Genomic DNA, 26,552 nt, shown 5'->3' with positions numbered 1-26,552 from the left:
AACTAAGTACAGATGTGAAATTCATCTGCAGCTTGGTTTCATGACTGTTGTCATTAAGTAAGTTTGGCTTCATCAGGAGGCCCCACGTTGTTACCAGGTGAAGAACCATCAACAGTGCTACAGTGCCGCTAATCAACATTCAGTGAGAACTGGGGTGAAATCTCCCAAAACAAGGATTTACTTGCACCTTCCTGATATAAAAAAAAAAAAAAAAAAAAAAAAAAAAAAAAAGTTACATGTTCTTTTAACCCTTGTCACGGGCTAGTTCAGGGCTTCCTGAAGGAGGACACTTTCAGAAGCACAAGTAGAAACTCAGTGCCTAATTTCCACAGGAGATCAGAGGGTTGTTAGGAAGTTACAGCGATGCCTTCAGCTGTGGTTTCCCAAGGTGAAGGCAAAGGGAGCCGTCTGGTTCAGTTTTACCATCCAAGGGACTTCTCAGCTGAAGACAGTGCTTCCCCATCTTCTCCTTCACATCTGCTAGGGTCTTCCTCATGACAAACTCACGGAGGTAAAGGGACCCAGAGCTGGCCCCTGCCAGTAAAAAACCCCAAAGGGCAGCCGGCCCCGGAGCAGCCCCTGGTGTCCCACACTCTGCACTTCTGCTCCAAACCCAAAGTTCGGCATGAGGCGTTCAGCACGATCTAGCCACCAAACACGTGCGGCCGGACAAACCAAAAAGCGTATGTGACAGCATGGGGCACTGCGCAAGCACCTAGCAAGAGGGCACTCCTCTCTTTAAACTCGTGTTGGTTAACTAGATCAAGGAGTCCTGCTTTCCTGGCCCTGGGAAGAGGAGAGCTCAGACCGAGCACACGGGTTTGGAGCAGTGAGTTCAGGTGTAATAAAATAATTGTAGCTGTGCATATGCATACTATGATGAAAAAACAAGTCTCTTGCTAGGGGCATGCCTGGTCTGTTCACCTATCGCTGCAGACACCTCCAACACACCCCCTGACCAAAGTGACTGCTCGCTTCTCCTGGTTTGGAAACAACCCAAAACACTGCAGAGCCAGTACCTTCCCGAGGGACGAAAAGGTAACACTCACTTTGGACTTTCTGTTGAATGAAATAAGCTCCCAAAGAGAAAAAGAGCGCAGTCATCTTTGCTGGCTCTGAAAGTGCAGGGTCTTATTTAGCCCAGCCCGTGACTCCCATGCAGTCATCCCATGGAGCAGTAACTTACTCTAGGAGCAAGGAGTACTACTCAGTGCAAATAGATGGGGCTGCTTTGGAGCTAGAGCCCTAACCACTGTAAGTAACACCGCTGACAGCTGGACCTTGTACTAGAGTCCTGCTCTGTATTTAGGAAGGTCACGTTAGCGAAGAGAAGATGGAAGGCCTCTCTCTGAGAATGGGTTGAGCAAATTTGTAATACATTCCAACCCAATGTTTGCCTCGTACTACAGCTGACGTCTTCTACTACTTGTAAATCCATCAGGAAAAGAACTTTAGAGGAGATGAACGTATTCACAAATTCATGTGGAAAAAATTCAATTAAAACTGAGGGCAATCCTTTTTACATATTGAAATGTTTAGTTCTGATATTTTTAATGATGAATTTAACTTTGGAAATGCCAATCTTTCTTTGAGGGGGGACAGATTTTTTTTTTTTTCTCTACTTCTTTTCTTTCAGCATGGACTTTGTTGTTTAAAAAAGTGATCTCGATTTCAATAGGCTTTTATCACCACAGAGAAAAACAAACATTCCCATCAAGTGTAACACTTGGGTTAACCCAAAATGCTCTGCTTTGCTTTTTCAGTTTTGATAAGAAACCTGGAAGATTTCTGTCTTTTTCTGATCTGGACTCATACTCTGTGTCCAGTGAATCTACAGAGGAACATAATTCCACAATGACTATGCTGTCTTCCTGATTTTAAGCATGATGGTTTACTCATGTGTGATGTTCTGCTTCAGACTAAGGTATTTATTCGAGTTTTGGCTTCCTAGCTATCGTCTTCTGTAATAGTATGAGACAAATAAACAGCGTATGGCTGCACCAAGCAGTGCCTTAGTGTACAGCAGGTCCTATTAAAATAAAGTTGGTGTAAAGACTCTGCTGGTGGGTTTATACTGTCTCTATGGCCACCCTCAAGCCTGCAATAAGGTCAGAGGTATTGCCCAGGCAGAACCCACGAGGAAGCTGTATGCACACTAGGACAAGATAAAGATTATGGACAAATAGGCTTTTCAAGTGCAAAATAATTGGGTTTGATAAGCAGAAAGTGAATCTTTACCACATCCCAATATACACGCAGAGCAGCTAGCGTGGAAGCAAAGTGGATTCAGTTTTAGCAATCTGCTTATTGCTGGGCATGATTGAGCTGCTATTACATTACAGCACATGTCAGAGTGGGAGTCTGGCCCTGCGGCCGCTGCGTCTCCACAGGGAAGGCGGAGAAGGGGCTGCAGGGACTGTGCTGTCAGCAGCGCCGTAGGGCACCCTGCGTACAGAGCAGTCCGGGAGGAGCAGGTTCACGCAGCCGGGCAAGGATTTGCAAAACGGACAGGGGACAAGACCCAGGGATCAGAAGAGCTTAGGAGCCTGCTGAGGTCTGGTGTTTGGGGGGGGGGGTCTTCCTGAGTGCTGCTTATTTTGGTGTGTGAGACTGGGAAAGGATTCTCCTCCCACCCAAAGTGGTTGTTGAACCCTTCCACGGGCATGGTCTGGGTTTGCTTTTAGAGACAGAAATGCTTTCAGCTTAAAAAGCCATATAGTCTTTCTTTAAATATGTGCCTGCCCTTCTGAGGGTCCAGTCCTTCTTCCATACAGACTGCTTGCTCTTTTTGGACATTATGCATTGGCCTAACACTGAAACACATTACAGAGAATATGAATCAAGAGTAAACATACGAAAAAAGTGGCAGAATCGGGTACATTTTGGACATAAAGCCAGCAGACGTAAGGAGCTGAGTACATAGAGGACATCCCTCAGAAAAAAAAAGCCTTCAAGCTGCACAGGAAAAACAACAGTTGTCACTGTAGCCACATATTTTTGTGCAACTGGGACCTGAAGAGAAAACAAGAGGTTGGGTCTTTGAGCAAAAAAACAAACATGAGAGCATGCAGTACTCACTCTGTCAACTGCATGAGCAACGCTGAGGGATGTTTGAGTAGGACAAACATTAATGTTTCCCCAAAACACACTGAAATTCTCTTAAACTTGGCATCTCGGTTACAGGACATAATTCTGTGCCGTGGGCACTCTCTCTGTAGCCACTGGCTTTGTGCTTTCACCTACCTGGATATGAGGGTCCCCTACCTTCGGTCCATCCTGGCCCACACTGGAAGCTTACCCAGTTCATCTGGGCTGTGTTTGGACACTACTTCCTTCCCTGGGAGGTTTGCCTCCTGGGTGAGTACAGGTGACATCTAGACTGGGGAGTAGCCACGGTGCTTGATGAACCTGCAGTTTGGGCTCTTGCTCCCCATGGAGATCAGGCTGTGGTGGGGGCTAATGCCTGGCCAAGTTTCATCCCAGCACAGAAGTAGGACATGGGCGGGATGTGAACCTGGGAGTGAGGAGCTGCTCCTGCCTCCCAGATAGGGACACAAGAGCGACTGAACAGCCCTCCCAGAGTAACAGAAATTTTTTCTCCAGCTCTTAAACCAACAAGAGGATGAACCTTCCCAGGTCCACACAGACGACTCCTTTACAGAAAGGCAGCCTGGCTGCTGATGGTACCACGAGGTCTCTCCTTTCTTTAGGTATCCCCTCAATTCCCTGTGCCTCAGTCTGGATCTTGCTTCCATGCTTTCTTCCCTGTCTTGAGAGAGGATTTATTTTTAAGACTTTCATATTTACAGCTCACTTAACCCTCCTCCTCCCTGCTTCATGTCCCAGAGTAGTTTTATAGATTGGCTAGAGAAGAGGCAAAATCCTCAAAGCCAGTGCCGGAGGGACTGTCCCTTAATCACTCCCAAGCGCGAGCTGGGAGGAGGAGATGGTCGGGCTGTGCTGTCCGCCCGCATTCCCACACGCCAATGCCCAGAGAGACCCCGGCAGCCTCAGCAAGGATCGGAGGTGCTCCAGATGCACCACGCACGGCCGTCAGCGCCGGCGGCCACACAAGGTCTGGCCCTCTGTGGCCGTCGACGGCTGCAGTGCCGCGTCTGCTCCGGGGAACACTCTGATCGTATTTTGTGGCTTTTGTGTTTTCCTTTTTCCTACTTTATGTGGTTGCGTGAGGCAATGACAGCCAGAGCAGCCGTTCCCCACGTCTCCTCCTTGTGCCATCCCCCTGAGACAAACCCACTGCGATTCCCCGGGCCAGCGACAGAAACCCTGGCACAAGGCGAAGGGCCTCCCTGCCCAGAGGACACCACCAACAGAGAGTCTGAACTAACTCCTGTAGCTAATCTGCACCTCACAGTTGATTTTATTAAGCAGGGAAGGGGTACAAGAGGAAAAAATCCTCTCGAGATCTTCCTCCTTGTTGCCACACTTCACCTGCTTATCACCACCTTCCCCAACTCTGCTGCGGATGTCACTGAGCACAAAGTCTGCGTCTCTGAGGCACCATGGTTATGGCCCAGGTGGGGAAGGGTGGAGGTTATCATCTCAGCCGTGCATGCACAGGAGTCTTACACCACTGTATACAGGGCGAGATCCTTTGCACTGAGTTAGAACAGCCCAAGGGCTGCTCTGGTTTACACACCCCAACGCTTATGAATTCACTAATGGCAGCCCTGAGGAGCTGAAGCTGCAGGTCAGGCTTGTACCACTAAATCCCTTTCCTCCAGCCACCCATCCGTTTCCCTACTACACTGCTAACAGCATGCAAATCTGATATAAGAGCACCTATGCCAGGTCTCTTGGCAAGCCTTGGTGCTGGGGGAGACCGCAAGTTTGCACAGAAAGAATTGGCTTCGCTGGGATGGGAAACCACCCAGGGAGCAGCGCAGACTTCTTCAGCTGAGGCCCTTTCCCTCAGTTGCCATCAGGGTCACTGGGGAAAACCATGACTCAGCCGGTCTAGTTTAGGTACCTGCTTTGGGGCAAGAAGAGTCACATCCAAGAAGATGCTACTTCTTTCTTCCCTATACTAGCTCCCCTGCAGATTTTCCTTCAGGGCTGACAGCAATTTGGTTAGTAGACAGCAATGCATTTAACCAGAGAATATCAACAGCCTCCTTAATTCACTTACAGACGTGCACGCCACCGACGTACGGACATTTTGCAGGACTGTATTGCAGTTGTCAGTTCACAGATTTAGACTAGCTCTGCTGCCGTTGGTATGAATTTCCCTTCATCTTAATGAATCAAATATGTCCTATAACTCGGAATTATTTTTCATTTGTACTAATACCACACAAACCTTTCATTTCCTAGTCAATTCAGTTTATGAATGGAAAGTATGCAGGCCACAACTTTTTACAGTGCTCTATAGAAAGAGCTGCTTTCAGGCACAATTATTACATGATGATGTTCTGAAAAACAAGGTCACAAAACCAATATAACACTGTATTTGCTTGGGAGGACAGAGTACAGAGCTCTGTGTGTTGCAACACAACCATCCCGAATTGCAAGGATTTCGTGCTTTTTAAACAGCATCCATGACATCTGGGAAATATTTCTGCAAGAATAAATAGGCACACAATGTCCTGAAAGGTAAATGGCTCCTTGTTTCCCCAAAAGGTTTCCAAATCAGTCAGTGCAAGTTGCTGGGTCCCTTTGGTGTAAACCAAGTGCTGTCATTTTGATGCTGTTTTGTAGGTATCCTCTACCCACTCCGTAGAAGTACCACTGGTGGGAAGATGGTGAGCTTGTTTATATCAGATTTACTGAGGTGGACAAGGGCTAAGGGGACGGCAGCTGCCCCCAGTAGAAATACTTCATGCAACATGCACTATGAGTCACATGGCTCACATGCAGGTTATATTTGCCTTTCTATACATATACAAATATACATACACATACATACTCATATGTCAGTCTCAGGTTATGGCCCAATTCTCTTCTGTCTCTTACTCAAGCACTTACAGTGGAATATTTCCTTCTTAAATGGAGAAAATGAGGGGTTTTTCCACCCTCATATCAGTTCAAAATAGAGGTTTTAATTTAAAAGTTTGAAATGAAATTTTAACTTAAAAAGGCTACTTCTGTTCCAAGACTTTAAGGGATTTTAACCCCAGAAAAGAAATGCATGCTGCTTTCCCCCATTATGGCAATGAAATGGAACCACAAACATGACCACAAACACCCTGAGCAAATGCTGCTGCAATGCAAAAATGTAAAGACTTGGTCAGGTCTCCTGAAGGAAAATATTTACCTCAAATGTGCGCAGAACTTTAGCCAATGCCCCAACTTCTTCTTTCAGAGAGAAAATCAAAGAAATCACACCACTTTTATTTGAGGACTCTTCAATGTACATAGATTCCTGAAAGAAAAGAAAACAAACAAACAAAACATTTACATTAACCCTAGGAGTCAGATATTCTTTACTCCATTTCCCTTTTGCATGGCATCAGCAATGTAAAGAGGGTAGGAAGTTACTTTAAGTGGGAACCAAGGCAACTGTTGCTGCCAGAAGTAGAGCAGCTCTGGGGCTGCTCTGATTTATGAAGGTAGAGACACAAATCCCTTCTTTCAAACTAGGACCCATGCAGAAGCGAGGTAGTCAAAAAGGAAATGAAAATAGTCTAATATCATCTCTGCCTTGCTTCACCTCTCAAGTGTACCAAGCTCACGGATGACTGGAAACATTTCTGCACTTTGGTTTCAGCTACAGTGCAAAGACCTTCCCTCAGGCTTTCTTTTCATTAACACTCAGGATTAAGCAGAGCAATGTAGATGAGCTCTGTGCAGAGATGCTGGCCGCAATCTACGTTTCCCTTCAGTTCTGCTTGTACCTTCCAGGTAGCTGCAGGAGAGGTGGTATTCACAAGAGGGATATGGAAGGTGGTTTAAAAACAAAATAACAACAACAACAAAAAGGGAAGAATGTTGGAGCAAACATTTGGGTCTTCCCTAAATCCCACAGTGAGTAAAGACTCAGTTAGGGCAAGACGTGTTTTCATTTATGTTTGTTCCCTTTCTCTTATTGGTTTTATGCTCTGCAAATTCCAAAAGGCAAATTCCAGTATTCCCAGACAAGGAGAATGTTTATTTTAATTGTTTTCATGGTTCTCATTACCAGAATGCCTTGGTATGTCTCAGTACATGTGTTTCTTTTCACAAAACCCGTGTTAAATAGGGAAGAGCTATTTCACCATTTCAGAAACAGGAAACTGAGTCCTAGAGTGGGGCCAGATTTCCAAAATTATCTGGGTACCTGACATGGCAGGTAAGTGCCTACTGACATTTCCAGAATCACTTGATATTTCTGATGTCACCGTAAATCGGGTGCACAACCATCACAAACTTTTGGAAGTCACATTAATGCCTTATTGGTTGGGGTTTCTTTAACGACTACTGGCCTTGGGCAAATTGCCCCTGGTTGGTATTTCAAAGATCACACCAGACGGCTGCAACACAGACCGTACGGATGTAACAAGTCCTGAGCCAAAACTTGATTCAAGGTATCCATTCAATTTTTGTATCTGTATTTTCAGTCAGACCCTGCCCTCATTATAGCTATTGCTTAATTTAACATATAAATCAGAGTATAAAGAATCTCAGTTCCCAAATATTGTCCTCAGAAAAGACAGTCTTTGTAGCAGACAAATTAATAATCAAATCCAGCTGCCCTGAAGCCATAAAGTTCTTGGTGGGGCTACATTTTCTGAGGCAGTGTCATAAGGAACTGCCTTCCCTTGTAATGTAAATAATTGTTGATTCTTCAGGCCATCTGAGGCTGCTGCTAACCTGAGAATTCATTGTCAGAGACTGGCAACAGGTTCTTCCATCTGGCTTTATTTCCAGCGGTTGCAAAGGTTATCCAAAAGTTTTCCACCTTTATGGGGAACCTCTAGCGGGAACTGTAGTGGAAATACTAGTTTTATGCACCAGAAGGAAGATTGTCACCTGTTCAACTGTGACACTTCCCGCAGCATCCCTGTGTCTCCTGGGTTCCCACCCAGCCAGGGAGCCAGCCCAGCTCTCACATGATGGGGTCCAAGAGGAAAAGCAATCAGGAGTAATGTGGCAACTGGCTAATGAAACCCATTAACACCTCAAGCAACCACAAGGGAAAACAATGACAGGAGTCTGTCAAAAGGCAAACCAAACATCAGTAGTCCTGAAATTTTATGATAGTGTAACCAAAACTGTCATCTGAAATACTGTCCATGCATTGCTTTGCCCTTCTGCTTTCCCCCACCACAACCAAAAGTGATCTTAAGGACAGGACTGTGCTACGCCAGTGTCTGCCCGATGGACGGAGAATTTGGTTTTCATAGTCTGCACTGAACTGTTTTAAATGCCACACAGTTATGTTTTTAAAATACCATTGCCAAAGCATGCTCCGCAGACAAACTTCTATGGCAGGTTGACTTGAATCCACCTGACAAAGGAAGACTGTGTGGTTTGGACACCTTCAGGGAATATAATGCAAGGTTCAAGTCCTGCAAGGTAATTCTGATGCTAATTGATCTCTTTATACCATGCAAACACCCAAAAATGCCTTAAAAACCTTCTTTCCAACCCAGACAGATTGTCATCGGTCACTAGCCTTGACGTGTTGAGATCAGTCACTTTCAATCTGTCCTCACTCATTTTCCCACTCTAGTAAATTGATTTATGTTGATGCTTAAAAGTAAGACATTGCAGTAGGGAGTAGGCACTAAGCCTGCAACAGAGTGATACTTGCTTAACTCCTTGCACATCTGCATATGCACTTAGTTCACTGGAAGATCTTTCTACAAACGTTAGTTCATGCCTGAGTCTGTCCATAGAGATGACAGCTTTCATTGCAAGGGGAAAGAAGAGTAAAATGACTGCTTTCCTGGCACCCAGTTCTTATCAATATACATGGAGGCAATATACATCAATACACGCTGGAGATAATATACATCAACATATACACTGGAGGTAATATACATCAACATACACACAGGCACTCACATCTATTGCTGAGCTTTTTGCAGTACCTATGCATAGTTTTAACCGTTGATCACAGTTTATCCATTCTCAATTCTAATTTCTTGCTTTTTAACATATAGAGAGGAATTGCAACTTTGGGGTAGTTCTACTGTTCTATTACTACTGTGATTATGATTAAGAATTGAACAAATTGTTTCCCTGACATTGAAATATTGCCTATATGACATGTATACATGATTTATAAATGTAGTGTGGAATAAATTAAAGCTCTAATTTTCTTCCAGCTCCTTTTTTTTTTTTTTTTTAAGGAAGTAAAATAAGTACCAGTTGATGAACGTGAACATCCATTCCTGGACCTAGTACAGTCTCAATGATAGGTGATAATAGGTACAAGGATGGGTTTACCTGAGCGCAGTGCAAATCTGCATTTTTAGTCAACCACTTCGCACACAGATTAATATTGCCTTTCTGACACATGTGGCAGCATTGGAGGTCAATAAAACAGACCTGTCAGCCTTCTAATCCATTTCTCATCTGGTTAGATAAAGCCCTTCAGAATGAATTCCAACATTGTTAAAGCCAGAGGAAGCTTTGCTTGCAGTTTCAATGAGAGAAAAAATTCACCTCTGTGTCATAAATTCTAGACTTACTAGATATACAAAATAGTAGGAAAAAAAAATGGGAAAAATATTTCAAAGGAAGTAAGATTCCCAAGTTACTTCTGAAACTGGAGCTAGTTTCCAAGTCAGACTTCTTAAGGCATTTAGATGCTCGGCTCCCATAGATGCCATTGAGACCAAGCAATTATAGAACTTGGAAAAGCAGCAAGGTGAGACCCTAGAGAATTGTTGTGGGAGTTCAGACTCAGCACACAAAGCAGTAGGAAACCAGGATTCTTTAGCTGCTCCGCTCTCAAAAAGGCATGTAGAAACTGAAGCCCTTTTTTGCACATCTTCTGCAGCTTGTCTCTGGGTTCAGCAGCATTGCATAGGACACGTACATGCAGAGTTTGTTCCTAATAATTAACCAAGCTGACCTCAGGTTATATGTCACTTGCCCATGCAGTAACTATAGCGCCTGTAATTGAAAGGCATGGGCTTCAGAACTTTCCTGTATTTCCCAAAGCAAAGGGTTCAAAGTAAGTCAGTAAACATTAAAAAAGGGGACATCGGAGTCCCAAAGTTTGACAAATAGCTCCCAGAAGAGCACATAACTTCATCTGCTTTCCTTTAACAGAAGAAGACAGCTTGCTTTCATCACGCAGGCTTAAGACCTCTAATTAACTGCTGGTCTTTGCTGCTGCTCTGCCATATATGCAAGGATACTATTGCAATGTTCATTTTCGTTCCCACTGCACTTTTGCGAGCACAATTAACAACAGACAAGCATGCTGGCTGCCAAAAGGGAGAACGGTGGCAACCAGGCAAAGCATTGAGACGGGCGCGTTGTTTCCTCCCATCTTGGGACACGCTGCCTCTCGGAGAGTGGGGAACAAGATTTGCAAGTGGTGGGGGGTGGTGGGGGGCAGGAGGGAGGCAGTCACAGCCCCCCCCCTACAAAGAGCGGGCACACAGACCCCATCGCTTACCTGGAAAGGGTCGCCATTCATTTTGCAGTGCTGCGCATCCATGTTGCAGAAGCAGTGATGCCCACGCAGGGAGGCCCCTTGGTCGCTGCAGGTGAAGCCTTCTGACCTTGCTGCAGTGGCCAGAGCTCTGTGCAAAGGTATTTAAAGTGGAGCAAGCAAGGCAAAGCCATCCCCTTCCCCCCAGTTCCCCAGCTCCCTCCCCTGGACAGCGTGCCAAAGGGGCGTTCTCCCTACACCCCCCCCCACCCACCCCTGGCACATGGACAAGCCACTCCACGCCGGCCCCTGCAAAGTCCCACCCCGGCACGTAGCTGCTTTCCAGCATATTGTTTCTATCTGTGCCCAACGTGGACGAGCGGCATGCTTTGAATTAACAGCCTTCCTCCTCCTGATCAACATCAGCTGCTGTTTCCATTTTTGCACGTCAACACGGCGTCTGTGGGTCAGCCAACCCCCCCGTCCGTTCCCACCGCCGCGTGCGTGTCCAGCCTCAGGTGGGTTTCCCATCGGGGCTCGCTTCCACGTGACCAGGGATCAGATGTTCTCTAGAATCCGCTCTTCACGTGCCAGACACAAGCCAGGGAGGGCTGGGACACAGCTCAGCAGCTGAGGGATTTGTCCTTTAGTAGGACCTTTTGGGCTGTATCCAAGAGGTCAGAGAGCAGGAGACATCGCTCCACACGCCAGACATTGGAGAGAGAGACCCGGTGTAAAGGAAACGTGAGACATGAGTTAGCTGCGTGAACCTCACATTGGGATATGAGTCTGATCATGGAGAAAGGGAAGAAGGTCAAGGAAGAAAAGAAGCAGGGAAAAGATGACCAGAGCTAGAGGGCGGGAGGATGCAGAAGAACTGCAGAAGGTGTATGTGGGCTTCTATAGAGCATCAGCCACGGAGATCTACATGGGGAGTGGGGGGGCATGAATGATTTCAGAAAAGGTTGGTAACGGTCTGATATAAAAAAGCCCAGCTTTGGTTTAGAAAGAGTCATCAAAGGGGTTGAGGGAATAATGGAAAGCTGTAGCCCAATACCGGAGGGCAGGTGAAAAAAAAAACAACTGGTCAAGTATCTATCTTGGTATCTACCTGTACCGAGACAAACTCTGTCAAGGCAGGTAATCTTGCTATATTTTTGTGACAAAGATAAATTCTATGGAATAGAGAAATCATCTGTTTACAGTTATTTTAGCCTTGAGGGAAGCTCTGCTGCATGCACCAATGCAAACTCAGATTGACGAATACTAACAAAGACTTATCATGAATTATTGGTACTTAAAAAATCCAATAGCTGCTAAATCCAATCAGCCTTATAGTAGGGAAACTGAGTGGAGCCACTTTCAGGGCTCTCAGTCCGAACCCATGTTGAACCCCATGACTGCAGAGTCAGAATCCAGCCCACCAAAACTATCAACTGTATAATGAGCACCTGAAGTAACTAACTCAGTGCTTTGGGCATGAATACATACCTTTTTCAGAAGAACTGCTTGTTTGGGCACCCTGCAGCTCCACGCAGGGATAGAAAGTTACTTTCTGAAGTGATCGGCAAGCCTGTGGTACGGGCTGGCAGGTCAAGGTAGGCAGCCAAATACAATACACACATAACACACCGGGTCCTGCTGACACCGTGGCAGCGGGTTGGGGCACGGAGAGATGGAGCAGTAGGGGAAAGGGAGGTTAACCTTAGTAATTGCCAGCAGTATAAAAACTACTGGTTTTGAACTGCTCGGCCAATAAGTTCACTACGGAAGGCAGTATTTTGTGTCCTGTGTTTGTGCAACACCAGGCACAAGTCCTATCTATGATAGGGACATTGAAGACCACCTTGCAAAAAAAAAAAAAAAAAGCAGTGAGGTGAGGATGGTGACAACACTGCTTATAGTAGTCCCTGTGCAGGGCAGGACAGCCTCCAGCAACCGGTCTTGTTTACTTTCCCCACACACCATGCCTCACTACCTGGTGTATTTTTCAACCAGATTTTAAAAAACTGAAATGGATGTCCTAAGGCTGGCCAAAATAACTATGGCATCCAAAGTCATAAACTATTTTTTCTGTCATTTTTTTGTGCCTTCCTTTTTCTTTCTTTTTTCCTTCTCTTTTCACTAGCCTTTGATCAATCTTTTTTCCTTCTCTGTGTTTTTTACAGGCATTTGGTCTTTTTTCCTTGCTTCCACCCCTTTTCTTAACTACTACACCCTGTGTTCACTCTACCCTGACAGTAATGGCAAGGCAAAGTGAAATATAGGGTATGCAAAATACTGCTTATGCCAAATCCTCATAATTATCTATTTTGCCTCCTCCTACCCCCTGCTTTTTCTATTTATGTTGCAACCTTATCTCTTACTCTTATTGCTACATAATCATAATACGATCACCAGTGTATTGCCACCAGCTGACTGTTTAATGAGCCTGGACTGTCAGAGGTTGCCTGGTAGCAAAAGGCACTGGCTGCAGGAAGCAAAGCTCCTTCTTGCCAGGAAGAATTCCTAAATTCTCTTGTTCTGGAGCAAAGTTGTGTGCGTGTGTGTGTGTGTCCCAGTGCCATTACAGTACGAACACACAATTGCATCAGTACTGGTTACCTTGGACCATTTCAGAGTCCAAATCCCCTGAGCTTCCCCGACCTCTTTGAAGTACTAGTTCAGCATACCGAGCACAGGTTCGTCCCCCTGCAGTGACATTGCTAACTGGGATTTCCCACTCGGGTTTCAAGTTGCCCCATGTGTCTGGTTCCCCAGGCCCTGGGTGAGCACTTGAGTTTCGGGTCTACTAGACCTGCTCTGCAGCACCGTGCAAGCCCACTCCTTTCAACCGTCTGCAAATACGCACTGATGTCCCACATCATTGCCTTCATCTAAAACCACCTTTTCTCCCTCGGAAACACACGCTTTCTTGGGACACACACACGCGTGCATCCAGTCCTGGCTGTGCTGCTCAGCCACAGCTACGAGGGCTCTTTACACTGAAAGTTGGCAGGTTCCCCTGGCCGGCATGACGCAAGTTCAAAGGGCCACGGACTTTGGCTGCTTCTCAGACTGCTCTTTCCCGCCTCTGCCTTTAGCCAGTATTTGCGGAGCGGCGGCTTCCCCAGAGCTGTGCATTTTCTGGTTTGGGCAGGGATGCCCCTTTCCATGGCAAGGAGACTGGGACAATCCTTGGCCTGGAGCTCCCTGCCTTGCCCTGCTGCTTCAGGATGTCCCAGTCGGTTTGAGGGAGCGGCGAGCAATGGAGAGAAGCTTTTCTAGTAAAACCTGAAAAATTCCCAAATGAGGATTCAGTGAGTAGCCCAGGGGGGATGTGTGATGGCAGGGAGCGGGGTGAGCCCCCCCTTACCGATATCGTGTATGCATTTACCAGAGGTCTCCAGGTGCTGCAGGTCTCCGTTACGTGCCAGCCAGGCTGCATTTCCTCACACCCGGGTCTACATCGTGGTTGCAACACCCAGCCACATTCCCCGCCCCCCCCCCCCCCCAATTCCTTGCAGAGCTGGGCTCCCCGACATCCCCTGCAGCCCGCTGCTAAATGCTTTTTGGCCGCAGCCCATCCTCTCCCCCGAGGATTTATTATCTCCCCCCCCCCCCCCCCCCGCCCCGGTCTCCTTCCCTCCGGAGCGCGGTGCGGCCGGGAGGTGGCACTGTGTCCTCACGGCAGAGACCGCCGAAGGGGGGGGGACACCCGGGGTGACACTGCCTGTCCCCCCCCCCCCCCCGGGGGGGGCTCCCCGCTTCCCAGCCAGTCATCACCCAAACCCCCCCCCCCAACCCTCCTGCCAGGGGATTGCCGCCTCGGAGGCGCCGGGAAAAAAAAAAAAAAAAAAAAAAATCCATCCCCCAGCCTCCAAAATTTAGCTCTCCAAAAAAAAAAAAAAAAAGTGGCGATGGGGGGAGGCGCAGGGGGGGGGTTTCAGCCCGGTGTGATTTATCCCCCGGGGCTGTGATGGACGCGGGACGCGTGGCCGCTCAATGGGGCCACCCGGCGGGGCTCGGCGGGCGGAGGGCTCCGCTCCGCGGGCGCGGAGGGCCGGGGGGGGGGGGGGAGCGCGTACCCCGGTGCTGGGGGGCGGCAGCGCCCGGTGGGACCCGCGGGAGCGGAGGAGGGGAGAGCCGGCCGGGACCGGGCCGGGGCGGGGGGAACTGCCGCGGCTGCTGCTGCTTTTTTTTCTTGCTTGCTTCTTTTTTTTTTTTTTTCCCCTTTTTTTTTTCCCCTTTTTTTCGTTTTTTCCCTTTTTTTTTTTTTTTTTTTTTTTTTTTTTTTTGCAGCCCTATATGCAAACTGTCACTTCAGGTTAGCACAAGACCTGATGTAGCTCATTAGCATGAGCTGTATCTAATATGCTTAAAACCTCTAATTATTTATTATGCCCTAATTGGCAGCCCAAGAAATGTCTGCAAAGTGATGAGTGTTCATCCCAAGACGCCTTTCGAGGAGAATTCAGCAGTGTCCCTGGTCAAACGTCATTTTTAATTCTTCATTTGGGGCACAGGCTTTATTCCTCTTGTAGAGGATACAACGCTAAGAGAACTCATACGCCTCGCTATCCCGAGGACTAGCCTCTCTCCACCCTGGGCAGGATGGGCAACAATTACTCACGAACACGGTTTAATGCTCAAAGTCCTTCTTTCTGTAAACGGACGCTTAGGAAGAGACGTTAAAGTTAGTTTATCAAGTATGCAAAAGTGTAGGCAGATGCTCCTTGAAAAATGACTTACCCGAAGGAACAGCCGTCAGGGAAAAATCGCTTTCCTGCCTTCTGAAAGTAGCAAAGTTTTGAAAATTATATTCACACAGAAACTGTTTCAAAATAAGCTTACCTCTCGGGGGTCGCTCCCCCTCTCTCCTAATTGCCTTTTTTTTTTTTTTTTCTCCTTCCAAGTCTGCATTATGTTTCTTCGGGTTGTGCCAACTATTTATTTATCTTTATTCTTTCTCTCTTTTCATTCATTATTCTCCCTCCCTCTTTTTTTTTTTTTTTTTTTTTTCCCCCTTCCTTGTGTGTGTGGCTTCTCGGTCTGATCTGTAGCTTGTTACCACCCACTGCACGCTCTCTCCTGCAGCCGAGGTGTTTCTATACAAACTTCAGCGTCCAGTTGTCATATTAATTATTACACTGAGTAATGACTGAAATAGTCAAAATAAGGGGAGACTCAAGAGAGCTTTTTCTTGCTGCTCAAAGATTCAGCAAAGAAGCCTTGCAACAAAGCACTAATTGGTCCCCAGAAATACTCTGACAAGGCATGGAAGATAGGTTTCATAAAGCCCAGCAATTGTGAAGGGGGAAAAGATCCTTGAATAGACCCCACGCTTCTTTTCTAAACTCTCTTGCTGAGCAAAAAATGGACTGCTTCTTGAATACTGGACTGATCTTGAATGCTATACCCAGCAGAGAAAAAAATGCACCATTTATTGTAAGTTTTTTTTCCAGCTATTCATGTGTTCTATGTGGAGAATAAGCTGGTTTTGTTTACCATGAAAGACCTTTTACTTTATTTTCACTCTTGGGGGGGAAGCTGGAAAGGGGAGGGGGAGGGCGAGGGGAGGGAGAGAAACACATGTGCCCAAATCCAGACGAGCTGCCTACTGTAACAAAATGGAGTGTAACAAATCCTACAGAAGTCCCGAATGTATCGATTCTTTGAAGATCTATATAGATTAACGACTTTCGTTCTGCTTTTCCAAGACGGCATTTAATCATAACGTAAATGGCCTTTAAAAAAGAAAAGGGGTGAAAAAAAAAAAAAGGCATCCCAAAGTTTTAAAAAAAAAAAAGCAAGGACTTCAAAAGACCTCATGAGTGTGGCTACAATTTAGGCACACAAAAAAGCCACTATAAAATAATGACAGTTCCAGATTAAAAAAAAAAAAAAAAGGCAAAAAAAGCAAAAAAAAAAAAAAAAGCCTAATGAAAAGGGCGAGGGCTATTTATCACTATGTTAGAATTAAGAATTTCAAAGTGCAGGTGCAGGACTGTGCCTACGAGTGGGTGGAGGCAGGGGACCTTGAAACAATATTTATTATCTATAAATCTGGCAGCCCCAGAGCCCGTGCTCTGTGCGGTGAGCAGACAGGGGAGCTGGTAAGATTGGCATTGCCTCGGACAAGGCGAGGGGCAAGTTCCTTCCCCGGCGGCAGCGGAATGGGGAGGGATGTGCTGGGCAAAAGGAGGGAAAGGCTCTGCCCTCCCCCTTATCCCCCCCCGGCCGTGGGGACAGAGCCACGGAGGGAAAATTACACGCGAGTTATACTCGGTGACCTCTGTCTTTTGCCTTTTTAAGAGCCCTCCGAGACTTGAGAAGGAGGGACCCAGAAACTTTCGGTGAAAAAGGGCAGGAATTTCCCTACGTGGTGTTTCCACGCCAGTTCTGGTAGCAGGCTGCTCCAGAAAAATTACTCTGTTTAAATATGTATATCGTTTACAGGGCTGCAATTATTTTGGTATTTCTGTTGCCGCTTCCCAAAGCGGTGGGATGCGAATCACAAGGCTGGTTCATTACTGTGCTCTCGCTCCAGTGATGTCCCAACGTGGAGCTGATGATGCAACGACTATTTCCAGCGCCGAGAATTCTGATGTCAGACAAGGGATGTTGAACAGACCGGCCAGAAGACTTGGAACTGAAGAGGGATAGCTCCCTGTACAGAAAATAAAACCGAATGTGGTATCCTGCTTAGGTCTGGCTGTCCTGCCCAAGAGAGAATAAAATCATTTAATATGTTTCACATGCGATGAGACAGCAGGCTAAAAATCAGAAAGAAACTCAGTGATCAGTGAAGAGGGCCCTGAAATAAATATGACAGAGGTTAGACCGGACAGAACTACTTCACCTTTTTCATCATACAGGTGCATTAAAAGCTGCCGCGTGAAAAATTACTGAAAGACTAGTTAGCAGGTGCACATTAAGGTTCTGCCACACGACGTTGCTGCTTATCACTGTTTAAAGTCACATACCCAGCCAGGGTGGGGGAATCCGGTGGCAGATGAGAAGAAGCGATCTTTACAGCTCCAGGCTGCTGTAATCGAGGCCAGCAGCAGCGCAGGGCTTATTTTTGCACTCATTTCCACTGAAATCTGAACAGGGACCGTGCAGCTCCCCTCCTTCCATGCTTTAGGGCTGGTGTGAGCAGCAGGGATGAAAGCCACTTGCCAGGGACTTCCTAGAGGGATAATCATCTCACCCACGGCAAGGCTGTCGTACCACGGCTCTGCTTTTTGTAGGGGGTTAGAGAGCATACACGCATCTGAGTTTGCAGAGTGGAGAGGTGCAGGGAGAGGTGGAGATGAGGCAGAGCTGAAGACACAAAAATGCGTTAAAGCTTGCACAGATACGTGGATACGTGAAAGGCAGGAGGGCAGGGAAAGGCCACGCTGCGCTCCTCACTGCTGCTCGTGCCAAGAGCGGGGCCACCAGCACGTCCCAGTGCAAAGCCTGGCCACGTCTCCCAGGCTGCCCGCACCCCTGCAGCCCCAAGGGTCGGTGTGAGCACCAAGCCGTGCCAGCCTCAAGCTCTCAGCACCGCTTTTCCACAGTTGGTCCTGAGCCACAAGCGAGACTTTACCTGGCAGCAGGGATAATTTCCCCGGCACAGGCCAGGTCCATCCCGACTCCCCAGTTGTTACAAGCAAATGCCATCGCCCGCTTGGAAAGGTGGTGACCTGCTCCCGCTTTGCGGGGTGCCACGGAGGGCAGGAGGGCCTCGGCGAATCCCCCGGGACTAGCGAGCGGACCGCGTGGCCTGGGAAACGGGCTCCGGCAGTGAAGGGAGAGCTGACTCCACGTCCACTTGCTCTGCTTAGCACACGCAAGGCTTCACGCTGCCCTCTGAGACAAAATTCCTCCCCCCGCCCCGGCACCCGCGGCAGTACCGTGGCACCCAGACCTTCCCGGTACCGTCCACTTTGGACGCTCCCGAGAGGGGTTTGTTCTTTCTCTGCAGACACGCTCGCCCCTCGGCACTCGAAGCCTTTCGAAGGGGTAACTCAAGGTGACTCAGTTCTCCCGAGGTCCTGCACCCGCCGCTCTGAGCAGCGCTCCTCCCAACACCCACGCCGCCGTGGCCTCAAGCTAATAGAGCCGTCGGGCCACCCGTGGGGCGTGTGCGGCTCCCGTCGCTGCGAGGGCAGCGGTCCCCGGGGCGGCGGGTCACGGACACTCACGAAATTTCGGTCTCGCAGCACCGGCTGAGCGAAGGAAGCGGTACCGGCCATCCCGGCGCTTCCCCGGGGCAAACACAAACCCGCCGGCTCTTCGGCGGTGCCGAGCGCGGGGAAGTTTCCCTTCCCGGCCCCCCTGCCCACATCCACACGCCGCCTCCCGGCGCCGGCCGGGACGTTTCTCCCGTGGGGATGCACCGACCCTGCCTTGCCCACGCCACGGGATTCCTCCGCGCCAGCGCTCCCCGCACGGCGGCGGCTCTCCCCTCACGAACCCCGGGCAGGTGCAGAGGATGCCCCGCACCTGCGTGTCCCGTGTGCGCGTGGGGGGGTGTCCCCCCCCTCCCGCCTCTTTCCCCGCGGCGACCCACGCGCGCCGCCTCCCGCCCCGTCGGGCCGCGGCCGCCACCGCCCCCCCCCCCCCCACTCCCCGCCCCGCCCCGCCCCGCCCCTCCCCGCGCGCGGCGCCCCGGCGCGGGTGTTTGCTCAGGGCCGGGAGCGCGGCACGCGCCGGGCGCACGCACTTGCAACAACAAACCCGCGAGGGGTTGTGAGGCGGGAGGGGGGGGGGGGGGGGGGCGGGGCCGAGCGGCGGCCAGCGCGTGTGCGCCGGGGGCTGCGGGGGGGGGGGTGTGGGGAGGGGGGGGGGCGAGTGCGTGCGTGTGTGTGTGTGTGTGTGTGTGTGTTCGGGGGGGGGGGGGGGCGAGCCCCGTCCGCCCCTTATAAGAGACACAATCCCCAGCCGCTTTTTTGCAAAAGGGGCTTTGCTAAAGCAGGCTGCGCACACGCGAGCGCCACGAGCCTCCCCGCGGCCGCCGCACGGAGGGGCGAGAGGGAGGGAGGGGGGGCGGGCAGAGCCGCCCGCCAGCCCCGGCCGCCCGCCCGGCTCCGCCGCCCGCTCCCTCTGGTCGCCGCTGCCCCTTTCCCCCCTTGCCCTCCGCTTTTTGTGTCTCGCTTTTTCATTCTCGCCGCGAATCCTTTTTTTTTTTTTTTTTTCCTTTTTGTTTTCTCCTCTTTTTTCTTTTTTTTTTTTTTTTTTGGGGGGGGTTCGGGGCCGGGGGGGGGGGGGGACACGGACGGGGGACGGGGACCGGCCGCCGCTCGGTCGCCCCCGCCTCGCAGGACGCCCCCGCGGCCATGGCCAGCGGTAGCCCCGCCAGGATGGCCGGCGGCGCCGGGCAGCCGCCCTTCCTGCAGCCGGCGTGCTTCTTCGCCGCGGCGGTGGCCGCCGCCGCCGCCGCCCCACCGGGGGCCGCCCCCGGGGCCGCCGCCCCAGCCGCCGCCGCCGCAGCTGAGCCCGGCGGGCGGGCAGCCCTCCCCGGGAGGCAAAGCCTCGGGGCCGCGGGCCGCCAAGCGGCAGCGCTCGGCCTCGCCGGAGCTGATGCGCTGCAAGAGGCGGCTCAACTTCAGCGGCTTCGGGTACAGCCTGCCGCAGCAGCAGCCGGCGGCCGTGGCGCGGCGCAACGAGCGGGAGCGCAACCGGGTGAAGCTGGTCAACCTGGGCTTCGCCACCCTGCGGGAGCACGTCCCCAACGGGGCCGCCAACAAGAAGATGAGCAAAGTGGAGACCCTCCGCTCCGCCGTCGAGTACATCCGCGCCCTGCAGCAGCTCCTCGACGAGCACGACGCCGTCAGCGCCGCCTTCCAGGCCGGCGTCCTCTCGCCCACCATCTCGCCCAGCTACTCCCACGACATGAACTCCATGGCGGGCTCCCCCGTCTCCTCCTACTCCTCCGACGAGGGCTCCTACGACCCGCTCAGCCCCGAGGAGCAGGAGCTGCTCGACTTCACCAGCTGGTTCTGAGAGCCGGCGGTCCGTGTCCCCCGTGTCCCCCCCCCGCCCCGCGGTAGGTGGGTACGCGCCCGCGGAGGGCCGGGGGGCGCGGGGCGGACGGGGGGGGGGGAGGTGAAGCCGCCGGGGTGGGGGGGGGTCGCAGGCCGGGGGGGGGACGGGACTTACGAGCGGCTCCGGCAGGCCGGCGCTGCGCTGGTCCCGGCGCGGCTCTGATCTCCTCTCTCTTTTGTTGTTACAGGACAGTTGCAAAAGGGGGAAAAAAAAAAAAAAAAAAAAAAAAAACAACAAAAAAACCCACCAAACAACCCCCCAAAAAATATATCACACCCAGAAAGACAGACAAAAATCCAGCCAGGAAAAAAAAAAAAAAAAAAAAAGAACCTGTTGCATTTCCCGCTCCCCCGCCGTCGGAGGGCGGTGCGGGCACGTCTCTCGGCGGGCGGGCGCAGCGCTGCGCGCCGCGGGGGCGGGCGGAGCGGCCGCCCCCAGCCCCGGAACCCGGCCGGCTTTTGCACTCCGTCGCACCGCCACGGACCGAGCCCCGGAGGAGTGGGTGTCCCGCGGGGGAACCGCGGAGGTCCCGGCCGGGTCGCTCCGGGCCGCGGGGAAGGGGGCTGCGCTCCTCGGCCTCGTCCTCCCCAGCAAAAAGCCCCCCCCCCCCCCCCATCTCCGCCGCCGCGGCCCTTCAGAGACTGGCGTTCATCACTCTGTGGACAAAGTTAGTTCCCCGATGTTTGTGGAGTTGTTGAAATTAAGCTATGCTGTACTCAAAGAAGCCCCCGGAGCCCCGTCTGCTCCCCCCCCCCGGCCTCCCCGCGCCTCTCCCTCCGAGCCTTTCCTCTCGTTTCCATCATAGAATGCTTCCAATCTTTTTTGTGAATTTTTTTATTATAAGAAAATCTATTTGTATCTATCCTAACCAGGTTGGGGATATATTAAGCTATTTTTGTACATAAGAGAGAGAGAGATTTATAGAGGTTTTGTACAAATGGTTTAAAATGTGTATATCTTGATACTTTTTTTAATATGTAATGCTTATTACCTCTTCATGTTTAGACTTGTAGTCGACGTTACCTTACAACTGCCATTTTTGTACGTGGTTTTGTAAAGGACTTGGATTTCCTCCAGATGTACTTTAGCACCGACGTGTCTTACTTTATAGAAACTTTGTTAATGTATTAATAATGTTATTAAACAATGTTCAAAGTGAACAAAGTTTATGCAGCTATTGTCCAAACGCAAAATGGTAGCCATTTGTTTTTATATGCTGCCTTTTGAAAAAAAAAAAAAAAGAAAAATACACAAGCAAGCAAGCAAACAAACAAGAAACCCCTATGCCACTGCCTTTTCTTACTGTTTTATTACAAACTGACAAAGGTCCTGTATAACCCTGTTTTATACAAACTAGTTTCGTAATAAAACTTTTTTTAATTAAAATGACCGGCTGCCTACTGCATGCAATTTTTTTTTTTCTTTCTGCCATTGACAACGGTGAATGTAAGGACAAAATGTTAAATGATGTTATGCCGGAGCTAAGTTGCGTATGAAGTGTTTGTACCTGATGGATGTAACACATATATATATATCTTTATCTATCTCTATATAAATATGCAAAGATGTAGCGGTATCACCATTGTTTTCTTGCCCTTCTGTGTTGCAAATGTGTCTCCGAATCAAAAGGCGAGGGGATGATTAATGATTGCATTGTCCTTCCCGAAATCACTGCACATTCAAGAATTCCCCCCAAAAGCCCAAGTAAGTCCTAAAAAAAGAGGGCGCTCCATCCCGCATTTCGGCGGCGTGACCCTGTCCGCCGCGGCTCTGACCCAACGGGGCAGAAAAACACGGGGGAAGGCACGGCCACCGCAAACACCGGCTGCCGTGTTGTCTCTGCAAAAACAGTGCCTGGAGAAATAAAACCGTCGGGGGAAGACGGGAAGCGAGAGGCGAAGGGAGATAAAATTAAATAAATAAATAAAGTAGTAGAAATGGGTGGCAGCTCAGAGACACTGGTCTTTCTAAGCTTGGTATTCTACCCCAATAGCGTGATCTGCCTGTAAAAGTACCCAATTACCAAGACTCAAAAAGAAATTGGACTCTCCCCCTCCCCGCTTTTTTTTTTTTGCTTTTTTTTTTTTTTTTTTTTTTTTTGGCTAGCCTGCTTGTTGTCAGTTAGCAAGGACGTGACCAGAATTCGCCTTCTCCTTTTCGCCTGGCTCCTGCATCACTTGCAAATTCAGTTTGCGTGCACCAAGCCAAGCGGAAAGCAAAGCGCAAAATGCATCTTACAAAAAACCCCAACAAAGACCGGGGAGAGCCAGTGTGTTGTACGGAGGTAAAAAAAAAATCTAGCCCGCTCCGCTACAAATGTGCCGTCGAGTTGCGAGGGATGCGCTATTTTTAAAAAAGAGGTGGGAAAAACTTTGGTGGAGCACCCTGGAATTTTCTCTGTGTGTGTATGTAGATGTAACTATATATGCATACATGGACATATATATATACTGGTGCATATCGATGTACAGTCCTTTCTGCATTGCTTTAAACGTATACGCGCATTTGCCCCTTCGCCTCCTCCCCTCACGCCCTGAAATGATCAATATGTGATTTAATCGGGGGGGGTGGGGGGTGACGGGACGGGACACGCTGGGGTCACGAAATCCCTCATTACTTCAGCACAAACGCTCATTGTTTTAACCGCTCGTGGAACTAATGTTTAGTTATGAAAATAATAACCGTTATATGCCTCCATCCGCTCTCCCTTTACAGCATCTCCTTTTTTATTTACCCACTTTTGCAAGTGCACAGATAAGGTATGCAAAGAAAGTGTAGCGAGTAATTTATAGCTATGAATATAACATTAGGATAATGTTTCATTCTCTTACAAAGGCGAAATTTCTCTTCCTTGTGTAGACAGGTGTTCTTTTTTGCTCACTTCTGAATAGTAAATATCCAGACTCATTAAACTAAAGGCAAAGTTACGCTGTTGTTCGCTACAATGTATAAGGCAGGCTCAGAAATTCACCACCTCCTCCCTCCTTTTTCCCCTCAGCCCCCTCCCGAAAGAAAGAAAGAAAGAAAAGAAAGAAAGAAAGAAAGAAAGAAAGAAAGAAAGAAAGAAAGAAAACACACACACACAATTTTACTGAAGATAGGGAAAGGGCAAAGCAGGATTGGGGTAAATCTCATTACATCTGCTCTAATCGCTTAGCAACACAAAGCCTTTTCTTGTATTAGCGCGGAGAGCCTTTCAGCGCTGCCTGACAGACAGTATTCAGTTAGCATTAGTAAACTCCATAAATCAGGGACTTCTTTGGGCGCAGTATAAGTTTTAGAGCTACTCAGGGCTGGGGGGGGGGGGGGGGCAGATGGAGGTTGCTGGGCCACGGATTTATTAATTTATTTACCTATGTATTTATTTATCGTAACACTGGAAAAACGTCCCGTTAACAAATACCTCTCCCCGAAGTCCGTGTGTCGTCCCCCCCCCCCCCGCCCCCAAATCGAGACCTTTGGGCAGCGACGGGGAAACACGACGAGACCCCCACGGCGGCCGCGTTGGGCCCCCCCCCCCCCCCCCCGCGGCGTGGGTTTTCCCCTCGCTCCCCATCCCCGCTCCCCAAACTTTTTTTTTTCCGCGCGTGGGACCAGCGCCGACCCCGCGGAACATCCGCGCCCCCCTCCCCTCCGGCGCTCAGGTAAGAGCGGAGGGGCAAACCCCCCCCCGGCCCTACTCGGGAAAGGGACACGGGCACCCGGGAGAGCCTCCCACACCCCCCCCGGAGAAAGCCGCCGACCCACACCCGGCCCCTCAAATTCTGGGGAGCGTGGGGCGCTCTCCCCCTTTTCCAAAACTTTTTTCCTCTCTTTTTCCTTTTTTTTTTTTTTAATCCGTTTTTTCATTTCTTTTTTCCTCTCCTTTTCCTCCTCCCCCCCCCTTTTCCCCCCCTTTTTTTTTTTCCCCCCCCCCCTCTCCCCGCGGAGCAGGTCCTGCCTTTTGTGTGCGGGCTCCCAGGGGCACAAAGCGGGGGGGGGGGGGAGGTTGGGGGGGGGGCGGGGGGGGGGGGCCGGGCAGGCAGCGGGCAGCGCTGCCCCCGCGCGTGTCACGCCTCAGCCTTTATTCCGGCAGCGGGGGCTCGGGGGGGGGGGGGAAGGATTCGGGGGGGGGGCGTGGCTCGCCGTAATGCAGCGCGTATTACTCAGTGCATTCAAGGATTAGTTCGCTTTGGAAGTGTAGGGGGGGGGATTCTGTGTCTCCTCCCCCCGCTCCTCGCCTTTTGGAAAGGGGAGCGGGGAAAAGCGACCACCCCCCCACCACCACCACAACCACCCCCCCCCACCACCACCACCACCCCGGTCCGTCCCAGCGCAAAGCAACTTCTTGCTCCCAAGCGAGCTCGCTTTTAGCGTGTCAGCCCGCACAATGCAGGGCTAATTCCTGCTGCAAAAGGCAAGTGGTGAGGAATCAATCGCAGGCTTTATGCAATCAAAAGGGATGATGGGTTTGGGGTTGGGATTTTTTTTTTTTTTTTTTTTTGAAAGTTCCCTGCCCCAGACTGAATTTCTCCTGCTCCTAACCCCCGTCCTATTAATAATCCCACGCAGGCGATTGCAGACCGAGGTAAAGCTATCATTTGTATGCGCCTGAAGATTAATTTCCCCCATGTACCAACTCAACGGCATAGTTATCTCTTTAACAGGGAAAACAGTTTGGCTCCATTGTCGGGTTGCCAAGACCGCCTTTTGAGAAAGGGAGCCCGGCTAGCCTCTGATCAAACTCAAAGGTTAGTTAAAAGACAAAAACAGCTGAAAATCTTCATGAATAATGCTGTTTCCCCGAGCCCAGTGTAGTGCAAGCGCACATTTCAATGCCAGAGCATTTTGTTATGCTGCTCGCCTAAGTCAGAATTTCACAGAAAAGGCAGAGAAGAAAAGCTCCAACAATTAGAGGGGGCCTGTCAGAAAACATTAACGCCTTCCTCGCCCAGCCTGTCAAGCGTGCTGGAAATAAAAAACTGGCATAGCGAATCGCACCTCCACCCTCCGGAGCTGCGGGAGGGGAGAGGGAGCGGGGGGTTAGGGACAGAGAAGTGAAGAGAGAGAGACAAATGGACAGGCCCAGGCAGTTAACAGTCCCCCTCAGCTTTGCAGTTCACCCAAAAGCTGAAGAAAAGAAGGGGAAAGGACCTGCAGCTGGATGTTCCCTCTTGATATTCATCCCTCTGTTTCATGCTCCAGAATTATATTTTCTCTCAGGATCATCGCACGCACTCACGCCGTCGCTCCGCACCTTCGACCCTTTCCTGCATCGATCCCGCAAAGCGCACGTGAGGTGCCCGCTGAAACAGCGGCATGGCAGAGCTGTTACCACCTTTTGCTTTCTGCTCCCTCCAAAGTCCCGCTCCTAAGTTTCCGTGTCTGTGGCCGTGCAGATGTCCAGCGTGGCTGACCCGCAGCTGGGCTGAAGCACCTCACGTCAGAGGAGCCGTGCTCACGTATAGCACCAGAGCTATCTCGCTCTTTAGATTGTTTTAGGAAAATGTATTTCAAATGTACAGCTTTAACTACCCAGATCCACTACCGACATGCTCGAGTCCTCTTCCCTAGTGAAATACCTATTGACGAGGACATCGAAATATTTAAAGCCTCCCTTGCACTGCCTGTAAGTGAACATCTAGGCTTTGACTTTCCTGGCCAAAGCATGGATTTTTTCCCAAGCATTTAAATTACAAGAGAGCTCTGTTCCTTCTCTTACTGTAAGCAAAACCTCAGCCCATCACCTAAAACCCTTTTCTTTTTTTCCCTTGTTGCCTTTGTTGTCCCACTGCAAATACATGTATATGTTACTACCTGATAAGGACCAGATCAGTACTGCGCAGCTTCTACAGCCAGCCTTTTGCTGGAGGGGGGCAAGAGCAGGGGAGAGTGCTGCTGTGTATTGTAGTATTCGCGTGGAGGTTGAAAAAACAAAAAAAATTCCAGCAAAATATGAAGTGACTGAAGAAAAGGAGTATCTCCAAACCTCATCTAAGGTGTTCTAGGC

The 26,552-nt window shown here is 49.9% G+C and overlaps 2 protein-coding genes and 1 long non-coding RNA gene across 3 annotated transcripts in view; 2 read left to right on the top strand and 1 right to left on the bottom strand.

The window, feature by feature from the left end:
• The window catches only part of PAH (phenylalanine hydroxylase), a 41,549-nt gene extending 30,636 nt beyond the window's left edge, over positions 1-10,913 (bottom strand). The window contains exons 1-3 of the mRNA XM_030040845.2: positions 10,873-10,913; positions 10,574-10,700; positions 6,275-6,382 (exon numbers count right to left, since the gene is read on the bottom strand). Of these exons, the coding sequence (XP_029896705.1) occupies positions 6,275-6,382; positions 10,574-10,700; positions 10,873-10,898 (261 nt within the window). The 5' untranslated portion in view covers positions 10,899-10,913. The remainder of the gene's footprint in view (positions 1-6,274; positions 6,383-10,573; positions 10,701-10,872) is intronic.
• A 2,733-nt stretch (positions 10,914-13,646) lies between these two features.
• Positions 13,647-17,232, top strand: LOC121233896. Its single transcript, XR_005934242.1, has 2 exons — positions 13,647-13,848; positions 16,988-17,232. It is a non-coding gene; the product is annotated as an uncharacterized LOC121233896 (long non-coding RNA).
• Positions 17,233-19,786: 2,554 nt separating this feature from the next.
• On the top strand, positions 19,787-20,600 carry ASCL1 (achaete-scute family bHLH transcription factor 1). Its single transcript, XM_030040846.2, is given in 2 exon segments — positions 19,787-19,964; positions 19,966-20,600. Coding segments are annotated over 2 exon segments (666 nt in total). The 5' UTR covers positions 19,787-19,854; the 3' UTR covers positions 20,522-20,600.
• The last annotated feature ends 5,952 nt before the right edge of the window (positions 20,601-26,552 follow it).

Source organism: Aquila chrysaetos, chromosome 17, assembly GCF_900496995.4.
Source record: "Aquila chrysaetos chrysaetos chromosome 17, bAquChr1.4, whole genome shotgun sequence".
Lineage (NCBI taxonomy): Eukaryota > Metazoa > Chordata > Aves > Accipitriformes > Accipitridae > Aquila > Aquila chrysaetos.
This window is presented reverse-complemented; position numbering and strand designations above follow the sequence as displayed.